We start from the raw sequence: 20172 nt of genomic DNA, 5'->3' as shown, positions 1-20172 counted from the left end.
CAGAATTTGTTTTAGAGGTATAATTCCTTCGGCAAAGTTTCTTATTTTGATCCTTAGAATACGATTTTCACAGAGCAATGAGCGATTTTTAAATCGACCCGCCCTAGTATATACATAAAGTCGCTTGAACTTGTGTATTGCACATCGAATCTGTTAATACTTAACCGTTCATGCATACTAAAATAGGCTTATATTGTAGGTATTGATAATACGAAATTATCCATATTTTGTTATAGAATAATTGGCACAATTTGGGACCATCAAGGGTGACCAAGTGTCCCTCCACCTGTCCCAACCAACTCAGGGTAGGTCTCCCTCTTCCTAAGCTTCCAAATGCAGGTGTTGAATATTTTCTGGGACGAAATGTCATCATCAATTTCCATAACACGCCCTTGGCAGGGAAGCCGTTTGAATTGTAATCGCTACAATATGTAATGTGATGAATGCTAGTACTGGTTCCCAGATAGATGAAGTCCCTACACTCTCGAAAGACGTCAGAAAGAAATGTTTCTGGAAAGGCGCGAATGTGTCGATTCTTCTTTTATGTTATGTATGTTGTGATATGTTATGTTATGTTATAGCATGCTTCTGTATTTTATTGTTGTTGTATTAAGGTATGTAATATTAAGTTACGTTATGGTTTTTTATGTCTTGTTGTGTTATGTTGTTGTATTATTTTATGTTAGAAAATATATGCTCGTACAAATCTGATTGTATGAGAACATTTTTTTTTACTCATAAGCTCAACACAGTCCTTGTGTAGCAGAGCGCTGAAGAAAATAAAGTTTTATTTTCTTTATATAGTTATGTTTACTAGGTTATATTATGTTACGTTATGCTGTGGTATCTTTTTTAATGTTAAAGTATTATGTTATGGTGCTATGTTATGGTATGCTATGTTATGCAGCATAACATATTGTATTACAATAAAATTTACGGATTTCCGTTATTTCTTTAGAATAGTTTCCTTTTGAAAATGGATAGTCGACGCAAAGCTCGTACAAGTACAAATGTACAGTGCTTTAACAGTGCTGAAAATTTCGCTAGAGAAAGTATATTTCCTATAGAGATTTGATATTGTGTTTTAAGACAACTGATCAAAATCCATTTTTACACAAACGATAAATATGAAATTAGCTTTTCCACTGGCTCACATGTGTCGTTATTCAATTAACCATTCTCGAGCTATTACGTTTAATTGATGGTGTTCGTAAATCACGATACGGGTTCGGGAAAATTAAATTCCACGAAGATGACCCACAAACCATATTGAAGATACGAGATCGAATGCGAAGTGAAATATCAAAGAATTTTGTTTGCGAGAATTGTTTGATACATCATAAAAGTGGACGTGGTTACAGATCTCGCAATTTTTTTGTAGAAATTTTACTATTAGTCAGAATAAGTGGTATGACAAATTTCGTAACAATTCCCCATTCAAATGAGCCATATTGTAAGAAAATATATGAGGCTGAGCCTTCAGACCAATAGGTTAACTTAAAACTTTTTTCGCATAAGTCTTATTTTTTTTTTGGCGAAGCGACAGAAAATAAATTAGCAGACACATTGAATAAACTTATCAATAGGATACATTTACCTATTGTTTTTTCCGTGTTGATGAAGTAATTTGTGTTAAAAGATCCTTAGCTCACATCAATATTAATTTAAATGATGACCTCTTAAAGTTTTGTGTGAAATAAGTAGTTGAAACAAGTAAGGAAGGCTTAGTTCGGGTGTAACCGAACATTACATACTTAGCTGAGAGCTTTGGAGACAAAAAAAGGGAAATCACCATTTAGCACAATGAACCTAGGGTAATCCTGGAATGTGTTTATATTACATTAGTATCAATTGAAAGGTATTAAAGAGTATTTTAAAAGGAGGCCATAGTTCTATAGGTGGACGCCATTTCGGGATATCGCCATAAAGGTGGACCAGGGGTGACTCTAGAATTTGTTTGTACGACATGGGTATCAAATGAAAGGTGTTAATGAGTATTTTTAAAGAGAGTGGGCCTTAGTTCTATAGGTGGACGCCTTTTCGAGATATCGCTATAAAGGTGGACCAGGGGTGACTCTAGAATGTTTTTGTACGATATGGGTATCAAATTAAAGGTATTAATGAGGGTTTTAAAAGGGAGAGATCCTTAGTTGTATATGTAAAGGCGGTTTCGAGATATAGATCAAAATGTTGACCAGAGTGACCCAGAAGATCATCTTTCGGGTACTGCTAATTTATTTATATATGTAATACCACGAACAGTATTCCTGCCAAGATTCCAAGGGCTTTTGATTTCGTCCTGCAGAACTTTTTCATTTTATTCTACTTTTACTAAAGATATATTTTTCGTCAATAAACCAATCGAATTACAATGTTTCATCCCTTTTTTCATATTTGGTATAGAATCATGGAATTTTTGTTATTTTTCGTAATTTTGGATATCGAAAAAGTGGGCGTGGTCATAGTCGGATTTCGTTCATTTTTCATACCAAGGTAAAGTGGGTTCAGATAAGTACGTGAACTGAGTTTAGTAAAGATATATCGATTTTTGCTCAAGTTATCGGTTTAACGGCCGAGCGGAAGGAAAGACGGTTGACTGTGTATAAAAACTGGGCGTGGCTTCAACCGATTTCGCCCATTTTCACAGGAAACAATTATCGGCATAGAGTCTATGCTCCTACCAAATTTCACAAGGATTGGTAAATTTTTGTTCGACTTATGGCATCAAAAGTATTCTAGAACAATTAAATTAAAAAGGGCGGAGCCACGCCCATTTTGAAATTTTCTTTTATTTTTATATTTTGTTGTACCATATCATTATTGGAGTTGAATGTTGGCATAATTTACTTATATACTGTAAAGATTTTAAATTTTTTGTTAAAATTTGACTTAAAAAAAAATTTGTTTAAAAGTCGGCGTGTTCGTCATCGGATTTTGCTAATTTTTATTTAGCACACATATAGTAATGGCAGTAACGTGCGTGCCAAATTTCATCGTCATATCTTTAACGACTGGCAAATTACAGCTTGCAAAACTTTTAAATTACCTTCTTTTAAAAGTGGGCGGTGCCAAGCCCATTGCCCAAATATTTACTAATTTTATATTTTGCGTCATAAGGTCAACGCACCTACTAAGTTTCATCACTTTATCCGTCTTTGGTAATGAATTATCGCACTTTCTCTGTTTTTCGAAATTTTCGATATGGAAAAAGTGGCCGTGGTTGTAGTCCGATTTCGTTCATTTTAAATAGCGATCTGAGATGAGCGCGCAGGAACCTACATACCAAATTTCATCAAAATACCTCAAAATTTACTCAAGTTATCGTGTTTACAGACAGACAGACGGACGGACGGATATGGCTAAATGAATTTCTTTTTTCACCCCGATTGATATATAGAAGTCTACATCTATCTCGATTAGTTTATGCCGTTACGGATTGCCGTTATGCGAACAAAGTTAATATACTCTGTGAGCGCTGCTCAGCTGAGTATAATTATGCAATGGGAAAGAAAGAAGAGTTTACTAAAAATTTTAAATGAAAGAAAAATTAAATGAAGTAAATAAACAGTTCCATATAAAAACGCAATCCCATTGAGATCTATGTACGTAATTATTTGTAAACACTCCACTTCATGAATATATATGACCATAAAATATTCTCTGTGAAAGATATAATACTAAGATATAACAATAGCAGAATAAATTTAAAAGAAAAGAAAAACAAAGAAAAACATTGAAATTATTCACGCAAACATATTTACTAAAATAAAATTAATTTCATAACTTTAAGCGACATAAACAAAGCATCCAATTAATGGGCATATAATCCAACAAAGTTAGCCTAATAATAAATAGTACCTGGGCGACCGAGCTTTGCTCGGCAATCTTCGATTATGCCGTATAACTTACTTTGTTCTACATTTCATTTCTATAGTATAAGGAATTGTTATGACAATTAGTGAAATCGATAACTAAGTTATTTAGGTCGAGTATCTTCATGCGCCGAATTATTAATTTCAAACATTTTTTAGTTATACACTATGTAAATCTCACAATTTTATTACATTCCAAAAACTTGTAAATTTCACGAATGACAACTATCAGTTATGACAACTATCAGTTAGTTTAATTAAATGTCAACTTACTTCCCTAAGCGCCATCTGTTGGTAAGTAGTTAAATGGTTAGATGTCGTTTTCAATTTGAACATATGCCTCTAGTGTTCAACGGTTGAAAATTACCTTGGTGAGATATCTTTTTGCTACGGCGAGAAATCTTTCCAATAGTAATCTGTCAGAAATTGCAATTATTCATTTCATATTTGTCAAAAATATGCATTTAAATATATTTTGGTAGAATTTGCCATGGTGCATGATGTTGCATTTCAATTTTATTAAATAAAATAGAAAAATGTAAGGCGCGATAACCTCCGAAGAGATCTAAGGCCGAGCTTCTCTTCCAATTTGCGTCGTGCTCCTCTTGATTTTCCCTACTAATTGGCCGGACGGGACCTACATGCTTTATGCCTACTCCGAACGGCATCTGCAAGGCAGATGAGTTTTCACTGAGAGCTTTTCATGGCAGAAGTACACCCGGAGCGCTTGCCAAACACTGCCGAGGGGCGACACCGCTTAGAAAAATTTTCTTCTAATTGAAAAACCTTATTTCTAAAATTTTGATGTTGCTTTACCCGGGGTGCGAACCCAGGGCATACGGTATGATAGGCGGAGCACGCTACCATCACACCACGGTGGCCGCCAATTCAATTTTATTAGCGTGTATGAAATTTAGAAGATTAAGTCGAATTATGTGTAAGATTTTTTTACAAAGATTTTTAACTTTAATATTCTCCTTTAAAGCTTTAATAGTAGTAAGTAAGGTACTATTTCGTCTAACTACCCCAAATGGTAACCCTATTCAAAAATGTCCGTATTGTAATGCGGAGTGAAATGCCTTTCGTTTGATACCCATATCGGCATATATCATGCAATTTTTTTAATTTCGAATAGGTGGCAACGCCAAATGGCAACCCTATTCAAAAATGTCCCTATTGTAATGCGGAGTGAAATACCTTTCGTTTGATACCCACATGGGCATATTATATCATGAAATTTTTTTAAATTTCTAATAGGTGGCAACCCTAAATGGCAACCCTACTAAAGAATGTTCCTATTGTAATGCGAAGTGAAATACCTTTCACTTGATACCCATATCGGCCTATCTCATGGAATTTTTTTTAAATTTCGAAAAGGTGGCAACCCTAAATGGCAACCCTACTCAAAAATTTCCTTATTGTAATGCGGAGTGAAATACCTTTTCGTTTGTTTCCCATATCGGCATATCTCACGCATTTTTTTTTTTAATTTCGAATAGGTGGCAACCTTGTGAAACATTCTGAGTGGAAACGCCTAGGTAGGAAGTCTTAGAAGGTGATGGATTATCTCTGTGCCAAATTTTATTTCAATCGGTTGAGCCGTTCCCGAGATCAGTCGGCTATACAAACAAACAATAATTGCTCGTTTAAAATTATAAGATAGTAGGTAGTATACGGCCTATGCAATACGGCCGCTATGATGCCGGTTGTGGTTTTGACCTAAAATCAAAAACGTTTTTCGGACGTTTTTTTTTTTTTTGTTTAATATTCAACGTGAAATTATTCCATTCAATCAAGTTGCATTTACATAATATTAAACTAAGTTGAAATAAAAGAATTTCTAATAAAATGAAATAAAAGACAATATAAGAAACGTTAAATAAATAAAATAATGTATATATGAGCAAATTTATTTTTTCTTTTTGTTCAGTATAAGACGTACTTTATCTATAATAAATTTGCAAATGCAAAAAGATTTTGGGGCAAATTTGCCATTAATTGTTATAAATAAATTTAGTTAGTCTCAACAAAAGTTAACTCATTATTTGTGATTTCATGTTTTATTGAAGGCACCTAAAATAAACAAGTAAGGAAGGCTAAGTTCGGATGTAACCGAACATTACATACTCAGCTGAGAGCTTTGGAGACAAAATAAGGGAAAATTGCCATGTAGGAAAATGAACCTAGGGTAACCCTGGAATGTCTTTGTATGACATGGGTATCAAATGGAAGGTATTAAAGAGTATTTTAAAAGGGAGTGGGCCATAGTTCTATAGGTGGACACCATTTCGGGATGTCGTCATAAAGGTGGACCAGGGGGGGATTCTAGAATTTGTTTTTACGATATGGGTATCAAATGAAAAGTGTTAATGAGTATGTTATGTTAATAATAATGAGCTTAAAGGCCGTGGTTAAATAAAACACAATGTTTAAAATTTCATTGGTTTTTTTAATTTGTCAATATTTCGGCTTCAGTCTGAAGCCATCTTCAGGACTGTAAGTAAACACAAATGTATAAAAAGGGGGGCATTCATTTCAGATACATGGTCATTAAAATTTACGTTATGCAACTAGGTATACATATAAACGAGACACAACTTACACTTGTGGTTATTCTTTATCGACTGATCATATGTTCGGAAAACAAAAGTAAAATAAACATCAAAAATGTATACAATTTTAAAGTACAGTAAGTGTAAACTAAAATATGCACAAACAAATATATAGGGATACAAACAATAGATCAACGAATATGTCGTCATCCAACATTATGATTTGCTGATCCCAAGTATGCTGCTAGCGGAATAATTTCTGTACGCTGCTTTCTTTCATGTGCGCCGTGAGACTTGCATTTTGTGTTGTTGCTTAAGCAATAAATTGCGATATGCATATGCGCATTGGTCTGTGTCACCTTTAAAATTAATTCTCTTATCATTAGGCGTGTTCATAATGTGGAGCATTTCCATGGTGAAGCGCTTATTATATTGTTTCTCTATGTCCAATATAGTAACATTCTGGAAATCGGGATAGTGGCCCGTATCCTTACAGTGGGCCGTTAAGGCCGTTTTATTTTCCGAAGCGTTGTTTCTAAGTTTAATATTGGACTTATGGCCGGAAATCCTTGTCTTTAATTTTAATTTTGTTGTCCCCACATATACCTTCTCGCATAAGTGAGACCCGTCACCGTTGCATGGGATTCTGTATATTAGGTTGGATTTCTCATCCTTTGGAATTCTGTCCTTTGTAGAGAGGATCAAGAGATCGGATTTATATGACAAAGAAAAGGTCAAAATAGCGTTCACATACAACAATACATTGAAACAAATTTACAGTAATACAAAGGACAGAATTCCAAAGGATGAGAAATCCAACCTAATATACAGAATCCCATGCAACGGTGACGGGTCTCACTTATGCGAGAAGGTATATGTGGGGACAACAAAATTAAAATTAAAGACAAGGATTTCCGGCCATAAGTCCAATATTAAACTTAGAAACAACGCTTCGGAAAATAAAACGGCCTTAACGGCCCACTGTAAGGATACGGGCCACTATCCCGATTTCCAGAATGTTACTATATTGGACATAGAGAAACAATATAATAAGCGCTTCACCATGGAAATGCTCCACATTATGAACACGCCTAATGATAAGAGAATTAATTTTAAAGGTGACACAGACCAATGCGCATATGCATATCGCAATTTATTGCTTAAGCAACAACACAAAATGCAAGTCTCACGGCGCACATGAAAGAAAGCAGCGTACAGAAATTATTCCGCTAGCAGCATACTTGGGATCAGCAAATCATAATGTTGGATGACGACATATTCGTTGATCTATTGTTTGTATCCCTATATATTTGTTTGTGCATATTTTAGTTTACACTTACTGTACTTTAAAATTGTATACATTTTTGATGTTTATTTTACTTTTGTTTTCCGAACATATGATCAGTCGATAAAGAATAACCACAAGTGTAAGTTGTGTCTCGTTTATATGTATACCTAGTTGCATAACGTAAATTTTAATGACCATGTATCTGAAATGAATGCCCCCCTTTTTATACATTTGTGTTTACTTACAGTCCTGAAGATGGCTTCAGACTGAAGCCGAAATATTGACAAATTAAAAAAACCAATGAAATTTTAAACATTGTGTTTTATTTAACCACGGCCTTTAAGCTCATTATTATTAACATAACGTAAACGCATAAGGCTATAAAAATTACCAAAAATGTTAATGAGTATTTTAAAAGGGAGTGGGCCTTAGTTCTATCCCAGCTAGCATTTTTTGAAAATTTTGATCAAAAAATATTCAAATATCATACCCCAAGATTATTAAAAACGCTCAAATTTAAAAGCATTTTCTGTTCGAAAATTAACGTATCGTCGGGAGAAAAATGTACCATAAATGTGATTATTCTTGAATAATCATTTATGGTTCATATTTCGAAACGCTTTTTGTTCATATCTGATATCATTGTAAAATTCGGCTTTAATTGTTTTAGCGTAATATTTGAATGCTTTTCACAGCCATTTTCCGTGAACATATTTCAACCATTTTGGTTGAGATTTTTGAATCATTTTTGAATGCAATTATCATGCATTTATTCTTCATATCTCATACAAAATAAATACCTCATGCTAATCTTATTTCATCGGGGGAAGAAAGCATGCGGAATTGAGCTATTTGAATCAAAGGTAATTCGCAAACCAACTAGACCAATATACACCTGCGACTACAACATCCAGCATCAGCTATGATTGCCAAGATCCTAAAATACGATATGGTACGGGATGTTGAAGCCATATCCAGGTACATATGTTAAGAAAGTTTCACTTACCTGGGGTTCAAATAGTTCACAACCTTTGTATTGTCTAATGGTTGGGTTTGTATTTTCTGGGAAGCCGAAGGTGGAGAAATGGTTGGGGACATCTTTTGTTAGGAGCAGTATATACATTATTTTTTGTCTTGAAGAATAAAATTTTAATATATTTTTTCTGAACTTCATGATTGAAAAAATGTGTGTGAAAAAATAAGATCTTCAATCAAAAGTAAAATTTTAACAAGTATAAAATTCATTATTCAGTCAACAAAGATTGTCAGAAAAGATTCAGAAATCTGAATGAAAAATGATTAAAAATTTTTATTACCTAAAGTAAACCCATTTGATTCAAATATGATTCCAAGATGTGATTGAAAAACTATATTCAGTTTTTGATCATTAAAGGTAAGCATATTTGATTATTCTTTTTGTTGGTTTTTATGAAATATTAAAATTTAATCATCAAAGGACTTCAAAAATGATTCCAAAAAGTGATCGAAAAATGCTTTTTCGTTCTTCATCATCAAAAGTATTCATATTTGATTATTTCTTTTGTTCAATTGTATGATAACTCATTATTTATTCAGAAAGAGTAATCAACTTGTGTGGAAAAGTAGGGAAATTCAAAAATTAATCACCTAAATGCTGAGTGGGATAGGTGGACGCCTTTTCGAGATATCGCCATAACGGAGGACCAGGGGTGACTCTATTACGTTTTGTACGATATGGGTATCAAATTAGAGGTACTAATGAGGTTTTAAAAGGTAGTGGCCCTTAGTTGTATATGTGAAGGCGTTTTCGAGATATCGACAAAAATGTGGACCAGGGTGGCCCAGAACATCATCTGTCGGATACCGCTAATTCATTTATATATGTAATACTACGATACTGTTCCTGCCAAGATTCCAAGGGCTTTTGATTTCGCCCTGCAGATCTTTTTCATTTTCTTCTACTTAATATGGTGGGTGTCACACCCATTTTACAAAGTTTTTTCTAAAGTTATGTTTTGCGTCAATAAACCAATCCAATTACCATGTTTCATCCCTTTTTTCGTATTTAATATAGAATTATGGCATTTTTTTAATTTTTCGTAATTTTCGATGTCGTAAAAGTGGGCGTGGTCATAGTCGGATTACGGCCATTTTTTATACCAATACAAGGTGAGTTCAGATAAGTAAGTGAACTAAGTTTAGTAAAGATTCTTCCCAAGTTATCATGTTAACGGCCGAGCGGAAGGACAGCCGGTCGACTGTGTATAAAAATTGGGCGGGCCTTCAACCGATTTCGTCCATTTTCACAGAAAACAGTTAACGTCATGGAATCTATGCCCCTACCAAATTTCACAAGGATTGGTAAATTTTTGTTCGACTTATGGCATTAAAAGTATTCTAGAAAAATTGAATGAAAAAGGGCGGAGCCACGCCCATTTTGAAAATTTCTTTTATTCTTGTATTTTGTTGCACCATGTCATTACTGGCGTTGAATGATGACATAATTTACTTATATACACTAAAGATATTCAATTTTTTGTAATAATGTGAATTTAAAAAAAAATTTTTATAAAAAGTGGGCGTGTTAGTAATCCGATTTTTCTAATTTTTATTTAGCACACATATAGTAATAGGTGTAACGTTCCTGCGAAATTTCATCATGATATCTTCAACGAATGACAAATTACAGCTTGCAAAACTTTGAAATTACCTTCTTTTAAAATTGGGCGGTGCCACGCCCATTGTCCAAAGTTTTACTAATTTTCTATTCTGCGTCATAAGTTCAACCCACCTACCAAACTTCATCACTTTAGCCGTCTTTTGTAATGAATTATCGTACTTTTTCGGTTTTTCGAAATTTTCGATATCGAAAAAGTGGGCGTGGCGATTTCGTTCATTTTAAATAGCGATCTGAGGTGAGTTCCCAGGAATCTACATACCAACTTTCATCAAGATACCTCAAAATTTACTCAAGTTATCGTGTTTACGGGCGGACGAACGGACAGACGGACGGACGGACGGACGTAAATGGCTAAATTAATTTCTTTTTTCACCCAGATCATTTTGATATATAGAATTCTATATCTATCTCAATTAGTTTATGCCGTTACGGATTACCGTTATGCGAACAAAGTTAATAAACTCTGTGAGCTCTGCTCAACTGAGTATAACAAAGAATTTGTTAAATAAAGACCTATGTATTTACGTGTAAGTGAAATTTTCCACTAAAAATGTGCCGGTCAAAAATTAATTCTATTCAAGATTTTTTTGTAGGCTACAAATTATTTTGGAACAATTTTTTAGGATTTGGCCACTATAGGTAAGTGGCAACAATGGGATACCATGTTTTATTCTTTCACCGTCTGGCCCCTACGCATAAATGTATATGTAAGTGAAACATTTGAGCAACACGACTATGCAGCTTTTCGAATATCTAATTCAGCGGGGTTACATAATATTTATTTAATTTAGATGGCGCGCTTTTGTGCACGAAAGTAAATTTCGATATTTGGAGAGATTGTTCGAATTTATTTTTCTATTAATTATAAACAAATAGAGTAATATTTGTTAACAAAAATAGGCCTATGCATTGCGGCTGATCCATACGAATCGATTCATATAATTTTTATATGATTTTGCGTATGCTAGGTATGCGAAACAGCCGGCCAATTTATTTTAATTGAAATTTAGTTAGCGTATTAATATTAATATATAGATTATTCGGTAAGCTGTTTGTAGCTAAATACGCTTTATTAAATAATCGTAAAGCAAATAAGTCCAATTAAAAAGTAAATTTTTACATCAAATATATTAATCGATCGCATCCGCTGTTGAAAATTAATAAAGAATTTATACCAAATTAAAATGTGATTGGCGAAGCACACACATAAATATGCACATTTAGAAGTGTGATGTGCATACTTACAGACACGTGTGTATTTTCGCACACGAAATAATTATTAAACTTTATAAAAGTTCCACTTGGATGAAGAAGTCCAAGCTTTGTCTGATCGCGGTCTCAACATTTTAATAATTTCCCGTACCTCTGTTGCTTTTGTGTTATTGTTAATATTCATACATACATGCCTTTTCTATAAGCAATTATAAAAAAATCTCAAAAGCTGTTTTTGTGGTCACACTTTTGTTGACAAAAAAAACCACAAAATCCAAGCGGAAGATCAAAATCAAAAGTGCAATGAAAATGGCAGTGCAACTAAAAAAATCAACTAATTGCATTAATTTTTATATGAATCATGATTTGTACATGCATTCAGAAATTAAAATGAGAGAAATCCGGGTTATTTTTTGATGGTCATATGTAGGTGCTTCGATACTAAAATTGAGCTGTTTTGGGGAAAAAGGAGATTTCAGTGGCGACGATACACCGATGCTCTTTGCTTCGCTGAGTTTGCAGCTAAATTGCCGATCCTGGCACACGGGTCCCAAATCAAAAATTTATAGCGCATATATAATTTTTATTTTCACAAATTTTCAACAAGGGCAAGTAAACAAGAGTACCTGAAACCGATAACAATTTAATATACATATATGGCAATTCTTGTTTTTGGGAAGCCTTTAAATATGTTTCCTTCAGCTGAGTGATAGAAAATTTGTTCTCTTACCGGCGAGTTGAGCGAACTGCCAAATGAAGTATTTATCTTAAAATTTTAAGGAAAACGACTCCCGCAATTATTTTAGAATAAATCATATAAAAATGGCGTTTATTAGAGACAGTTTTGGAAACCTACATCTACAACAACAATGAGATAAAATATTTCGAAAAAAAAAAATCATTTTGTTATAAGGTGTGACCTTGTTACATTAACAGCTCTCTTTATATGACGTTTTCAGATAACAGCTCCATATACAGGTGGTTCTTATGATTATCGAGAGATTCGTCGGAAACGTTCACCATATGGCGATTTGGGACAAACGCAATTGGGAGACGCCAAAAAGGTTTGAAGAACAAATTTTTAAACTTAAAAGTGTCAACAGTAAAAATTTTCCAAATTTAACAGACATCGTCTGAATATCAAAGGAAATTGGAAGACATTTTTATTGTGGGTAATCGGCCGGGGGTTGTAATTTTCAATGTAAGTCTCTACTAATAAGCTAAGCACATTGTGTGCATAATATATTTTTTTAATTGCATTCCATCTTCAGCTTTTAGTTTTACTAATGCACGCCATTTTTCTCTATCTCTCGCTCTTTTTCTGCTGCTTTTCGATGCACAACTTGTAGGATACATCACAACCAACATTTAAAGTGCAAAGATCGCCCGATGGCAAACTTAATGTCGTATTTAATGATAATCTTATTTTCCAGACGACAACATCTGCTACGCCTACAAATAACAACAATAATTATAATAGCTACAACAATAACGTACCGCCTGGCAGAAATCCGGATGCACTTCTCTTTCCAGATGGTAATTATATGAACATATTGCACACATAGATCAAAACTGCGTTCAACTAAAAAAAATCGGTATACCCAGAAAAATCCAGATACTGATTGCTCACCCCGACTACGTATGCGTAAATTCAATTTTTATTTTTAGCAAGGCCTTTTTCGCTAAATAGTGAGGTTATTAGTGAATTAAATAAACGAGTGTTGCAGGTAATGGCTAGGGACGCCCTGGTCTACTCATAACTTCTAAATTTAACATTTTTGAGTTAGCCCCTTCAGCGTATTAAAGAGGTCAACCTAACCCCTCCGTGTAGGAATCAACTTTCCTGCCAGTCAGGAAAATCCACCGAAACAGCAATTAATAGCCTAACGGAAAAAACGGACCTAGTACCTTATTGGTGCTTGTACCGGAACCTACCTTATCTATATGAGGCAAAGCACCATCATCATCGAGAGCACTGGCCAAAACCTTCAAGGAGTGTCTATATCTCTTTAACGTAACAACAACATCCATAGAAAGCAGAACTATCTATGCCAGAACCATCCATGGGTGGCACCAAAATCTGACTTTCAATGGCACCAAAATACCTTGGGGTTGCACTGGCAGAACCCTCACGTGGACTCCTCATCTGGATGTTACTTTAAATAAAGCAAAAAGGCTTTTTTCAGCTGCACTCGACTAAATGGAATAACATGGGAGCCTCACGAAATAAAAGTTACCTATGCATTTTTAGTTTGGTGGCCGAATACCGCGCATAAACTAGCAGTAACAAAACGGAGCAAAGTGCCTCCCTTCCCTATTCTAATAGAGAAAGAGGCTTGCTGCACTAAAACTTCAAAATATTTCAGAGCTAAAGATCTCAAACATGTACTGAAGGTAGTAAGAAAAATTCATAGAAAATCCCATATCGTAACTTCGTGATGTAAAGGCCCTACGTTCAGAATCTCACGAAATTTTGAAGTGTCTACTGTGGACTTTTTGGGGACTCTTTCAAAAACAGGGAAACTTTATATCTCAATCCTAGGCTCAGAAGTCTAGTTCACTGTTGGATCACAATTGGATCACGGGAGCTGTATTCCATGGGCCGAACTTAAAGGAATTGATACCGATGGGATACTATCCTACTATTTTTCAGGCAGAAAACCATGCAATAGACGTTCGCGGTAGAGAATGCCTGTAGGGAGGCTTGTCTTCCAGTAGTAGCCTAATTATGTCACTTTTTCTAAGAAATAGGATGAATACATTCTAAGGTCCTGAGCCCTTCTAAGAAGCCACAAGTAACAAGGAAACAAAGCATCCCCACGGCAGGTATGCCTATAGCAAGGACAACTAAAGTATCCAAATTATTCAAGGAGTGGTGTAGCGTAACCCTTTCAAGGATTTGCAGCGTACTTTATAGCTTATCCAACCCAATTTTCAACCACACCTACTCGTAGCGAACCCTGTTTCTTTAGCAGGCGAGGTCCTGGCAAACCCAAGCTTCGCCAGCAAGAAGGGAGTGGGTGGCGGGCTGATCTAAAACGTCCACTGTGGTAATATTAAAACGTTCCCGAGATACTCGGGCTTGTACCTGAATGATGCTTGTCACCGGAACGCACAGTATCGATACTAGTACCCAAAATCTTCGGGGAGTTTCTTTATCAAGAACAAAAACAACAATGGGAAACAAAGCAGTTCACAGAAACCTGGATTTAATACCTAAGACAAAGTAGGACCAAATTATTTACACTCCTAACAACGAGGATATCAGCCAAATTAATTTATCTAAGCAGAGACTACCTACGAAGTCTGACAGAACTCCTACAGTGCGAGGCACTGTAGTTTACTATATCGCCTTAGTAAGTCAAATTTATCCGATGCATAATTTGTCACTTTTGTGAGCTTATGAGTAAAACGGCGGCTCACATTCTCTGCGAATGTGTCGCTCTAGCAAGTTAGAGACTCTTCCACCTAGAAAGCGTGACTCTAAGTCCGCTTGTGATATGGAGATAAAAGGCTGAAGAGGTACCCAAACACATTACACACAGTAATAAATAGATCCGAATATAGGTCGCAGTGCGTTTAGGCATCATACTAATCTAGGTGTACGTTATATTATGATGATTTCTTTTCAAGCAAAACATATCGGCTATGCTATTCGTTAGGAATTTTTTTATGCACATTCCTGTGCCTTTTAAATTTATACTAAGCTGAGCAGAGCTCACAGAGTATATTAATTTTGTTTGCATAACGGTACCACGTAACGGCATAAACTAATCGAGATAGATATAGACTTCTATATATCAAAATGATCTGGGCGAAAAAATAAATTGATTTAGCCATGTCCGTCCGTCCGTCTTAATGAAATTTGGTAGGTAGGTTCCTGGGCACTCATCTCAGTTCGCTATTTAAAATGAACGAAATCGGATGATAACCACGGCCACTTTTTCGATATCGAAAATTTCTAAAAACCTAAAAAGTGCGATAATTCATTACCAAAGACGGATAAAGCGATGAAACTTTGTAGGTGCGTTGACCTTATGACGCAGAATAGAAAATTTTGTAAAATTTTGGACAATGGGCGTGGCACCGCCCACTTTTAAAAGAAGGTAATTTAAAAGGTTTTCAAGCTGTAATTTCGCAGTCGTTGAAGATATCATGATGAAATTTGGCAGGAAAGTTACTCCTATTACTCTATGGATTCTGAATAAAAATTAGCAAAATGGGACGACGAACACACACACTTTTAAAAAAAATTTTTTTTAAGTCAAATTTTAACTAAAAATTTAATATCTTTACAGTATATAAGTAAATTATGTTAACATTCAACTCCAGTAATGATATGGTGCAACAAAATATAAAAATAAAAGAAAATTTCAAAATGGGCGTGGCTCTGCCCTTTTTCATTTAATTCGTGTAGAATACTTTTAAGGCCATAAGTTCAACTAAATATTACCAATCCTTGTGAAATTTGGTGTGTGCATAGATTCTATAACGATAACTGTTTTCTGTGAAAATGGACGAAATCGGTTGAAGCCACGCCCAGTTTTATACACTGTCGACCGTCTTTCCTTCCGCGCGGTCCTTAAAACGATAACTTGAGCAATAATCGATATATCTTTACTAAACTTAGTTCACGTACTTATCTGAACTCACTTTATCTTTGTATTCAAAATGGGCGAAATCCGACTATGACCACGCCCACTTTTTCGGTACCGAAAATTTCGAAAAATTAAAAAAATGCCATAATTCTATACCAAATACGAAAAAGGGGATGAAACATGATGATTGCATTGGTTTTTTGACGCGAAATATAACTTTAGAAAAAATTTTGTAAAATGTAAGGTGTCACATTACATATTAAGTAGAAGAAAATGAGAAAGTTCTGCAGGGCGAAATCAAAAGCGCTTGGAATCTTGGTAGATTCCTGTTCGTGGTACTACATATATAAAAAAATTAGCGGTACACATTGGTCCACATTTTGGTCGATATTTCGAAAATGCCTTCACATAAACAACTAAGGGCCACTCCCTTTTAAAACACTCATTAATACCTTTAATTTGATACCCATATCGTACAAACACATTCCAGGGTCACCCTTGGTCCACCGTTATGGCGATATCTCGAAAAGGCGTCCACCTATAGAACTAAGGCCCACTCCCTTTTAAAATACTCTTTAATACTTTTCATTTTTACCCATGTCATACAAACGCATTCCAGGGTTACCCTACGTTCATTTTCCTACATGGTGATTTTCCTTTATTTGACAAAAGATGAAGGAAAATCGTTCCAAAAAACGTCACCCTTGGTCTACAATTTGGTTCATATTTCCCAAACGTATGTGATATGGAATTAAAAAGCACTTATAAACCATCTACGATACCCTGCGAAGCCAACGCAGCTATAATTATACTCAGATGAGCAGAGTTTACAGAGCTCTCAGCTGAGTATGTAATGTTCGGTTACACCCGAACTTAGCTTTTCTTACTTGTTTTCGCTGTAATTAAAAAAAAAACAAATAAATAGTTCCAGGCGAATAGTTCTATCCAATGCTAATCTATGTATGTATATAAGGCAAGGCGAATTTAGTACCAGGTCTAGGTTTATCCCAACAACTGATTCTTCTTCTTGATTATTTTCCATAAAACGCCATGTACTACAACGTGTCAGTTGTTCGAAACCAATGAAATTTTTTTTGACTTGAGATTGCTCTGCATGGAGAATTTGTTGAATTTGCTTTGTCATATCCTTGAATGGATTCGCCTTGTACAAGGTGATGGCAAAGTGAACTCAACCCAATTCGCATTTGCATTGATTTCGATTAACCGACACCTTGGCGTTGGTTAAAAATTATCAAGAAGAAGTTCGGTTAACCCACCTAAGACTGAATACGCCTTGGTTGTACCGAAAAATTTCAGCTTAGCACTGATTATTATATCTTCTTCTTTTAGATGAATATATCTGCCCCGAACGACGACAAGGGAAGTCATATTGTACAGAAGTACCAAATTATATGGAAATCACTAAATTGGACAGAGTTAAGCCGGAGAAATTTGCACAATTCAAACACTTTTTCAGGGATGATCTCATACAACCACAAACTGTAACACAACGCATAAACTCAGAGCCGTTGGAAGAATATTATTGTGCCAGCTCATCACATTTAATATATCCCAAAAGTGCTGAAAATAAAGAATCAAAATGGTTATTACTCGTACAAACGCCGGAGCATAAGCAGGGAATTTTAGTTGAGCAGTGCGAGTAAGATTTAATTAAATTAAAAAATTATATTTTTATGACAACACAATTTTATTTGCAGTGCAGAAGACAAGCCCTGTCGGTTCGAGGAATCGCTACCAGGTTTCTATACATCAAGATGTAAACAACATTACGTTTTTCGAACAATGGTGGTTTTGGTGAATGGTGAAATGAAAGAAGAACAAGTCAAAATGCCCAACTGTTGTAAATGTGCTTTGCGAAGTACGAAGGGGCAACCGAAATCTTAGGGTTCAATAAGGCGAAAGCGCTAATAATGAAAACTCTGTTTAGCTTTGACTAGCTTAAGGGTCAAAAGCTTTATAAGCGGATTTTGTAAATTCGTCTAAGCAAATTAAAATTATTTGGAAATGCAAATAAACGTTTTGTGCAAAATTACACAATATTTAAGCTAAGAAAATGTTGAAGGTATTTACATACAATCCAAGGTTCTTTTTTATACAATTCGATTTTAAATTATTATTTTTTGAGTTTTTAATTATGCTCGGAAAATTTTGGTTATAACGTAAACGCTAAAAACTATAAACAAACAAGACATTTTTATTATAGTGACGGAGAGTGTATGTATGTACCGAATACCGAAATTGGAAAATCATTCGAAAATCAAATTAGTTTTAAGACATAATTGTATACTGCAGATTGTTAAAACATTTTGTTTTTCATGTTTTGAATGCTATTGTATTGTATTTTTTTAAAGCTTTTCTTGTAGAAAATACCCTCATTCATAAGTTGTTTATAGGAGTTTCTTACACTGAAAGAAATGGTGCTAGTAAAATCAACAAATCGGTTCTGTTGTTCTTGACTTAACGGAGATTCGGTAAAATTGATCGAATTATGGTTAATTCGACCGAGTTCTTTGTAAAACGAACAAAATAGTTTAGTTATTTCAACAGAAGAGAAATTTTCGCTCTTAATTTAACAAAATTCTGTAAAATTGACAGATTCCTAGTCAATCTAACTGATTTTTCTGCTTTTCAACGGCGATCAACTATCAATACATGAGCAAATTTCAAAGAGAATTTTACGCTCACTGTGCTCTCTACTTTGTACTTATGACGATTGTGCCACTTGTTAAAAAAAAAACACCAAAATACGAAAACCATCAAAACGAAAAAAACACAGAAAATGGAAAAACAACAAAACACTAGTTTTTCAGTTATCAATACAAAACAAAAAACCACTTTTTTGAATTTACTGTGCGAAAATTATGAGATACCGGGACACCTATCTATCGGGTACAATTTTGCAACTTCTCGTCCAAGCGAAATGCAAAATTGCGCCCTCTTGTTGCAAAAGCTTTGTTTGAACGAACAGGATTTTTCCAAAATTAGAAACATTTTGTTCAAGTTTTTACGAATTTTAACTCACGCGAACGAATTTAATAAGATAATAAAAAACATCCTTTTTTAATGTTGATGTTTTCGACAACATAAAATTTTGAGTTGTTTTGGAATCGTTTCAACTTAAAGTGTTACGAAAATTAAACTTGCCGAATTACATGTAAAGTTACTCCAGTGGTCAATTACCTTTTAGCTATTTGATTCATTACTTTTCTATAACTTACAAGTTCTCTTTTTAAAATGTTACGTCAAACATTATACTACAAGTTTCGTTCGAAACAATCAAGTGTGGCAACTACATGCGGGGAAGAAATTGAGAATGAGCTGAGCTGCAACTGAAAGAAGTGAGATTCAGTTTTGTGACTATTATTTTCATTTCTATTTGCAAAGCGAAGTTCAAAACTATAAATTAAATAAATTATAAAATATGAAATTTGGGGAAAGTGCGTTTAATAAAACAAAATATTAAAGTGTATAATGTTTAATGTGCGCCAGCATATTTGATGTAGCCCAATTGACGTTCGGTTTGTAAGTGCCACCGTGGTGTGATGGTAGCGTGCTCCGCCTGCCACACCGTATGCCCTGGGTTCGCACCCCGGGCAAAGCAACATCAAAATTTAAGAAATAAGGTTTTTCAATTAGACGAAAATTTTTCTAAGCGGGGTCGCCCCTAGGCAGTGTTTGTCAAGCGCTCCGAGTGTACTTCTGCCATGAAAAGCTCTCAGTGAAAACTCATCTGCCTTGCAGATGCCGTTCGGATTCGGCATAAAACATGTATATCCCGTCCGGACAATTTGTAGGGAAAATCAAGAGGAGCACGACGCAAATTGGAAGAGAAGCTCGGCCTTAGATCTCTTCTGAGCTTATCGCGCCTTACATTTATTTATGTATATGGCAACATAGGTACTTTCGTACAAAGCTGTCGCAACAACCTTTTTTGTTCATTTGACTACTAAAACGGTCAATTACGAATCAA

At 34.8% G+C, this 20172-nt stretch overlaps 1 protein-coding gene across 6 annotated transcripts in view; it reads left to right on the top strand.

The window, feature by feature from the left end:
* Positions 1 to 18256, top strand: part of spz (Spaetzle domain-containing protein) — a 28202-nt gene extending 9946 nt beyond the window's left edge. For 2 of the 6 annotated variants that reach the window (XM_067763189.1, XM_067763188.1), the window contains 5 exons: positions 12543 to 12647; positions 12710 to 12784; positions 12933 to 13119; positions 17532 to 17841; positions 17900 to 18256. In XM_067763189.1, the coding sequence (XP_067619290.1) occupies positions 12543 to 12647; positions 12710 to 12784; positions 12933 to 13119; positions 17532 to 17841; positions 17900 to 18086 (864 nt within the window). In that variant the 3' untranslated portion in view covers positions 18087 to 18256. The remainder of the gene's footprint in view (positions 1 to 12542; positions 12648 to 12709; positions 12785 to 12932; positions 13120 to 17531; positions 17842 to 17899) is intronic. The other 4 variants (XM_067763190.1, XM_067763191.1, XM_067763192.1 and 1 more) reach the window with 4 other exon arrangements.
* The last annotated feature ends 1916 nt before the right edge of the window (positions 18257 to 20172 follow it).

This window comes from Eurosta solidaginis, chromosome 1 (assembly GCF_040869045.1).
Source record: "Eurosta solidaginis isolate ZX-2024a chromosome 1, ASM4086904v1, whole genome shotgun sequence".
In the NCBI taxonomy this organism is placed as follows: Eukaryota; Metazoa; Arthropoda; class Insecta; order Diptera; family Tephritidae; genus Eurosta; species Eurosta solidaginis.
The sequence above is the reverse complement of the archived record's forward strand: the minus strand, read 5'-3'. Positions and strand labels throughout refer to the sequence as shown.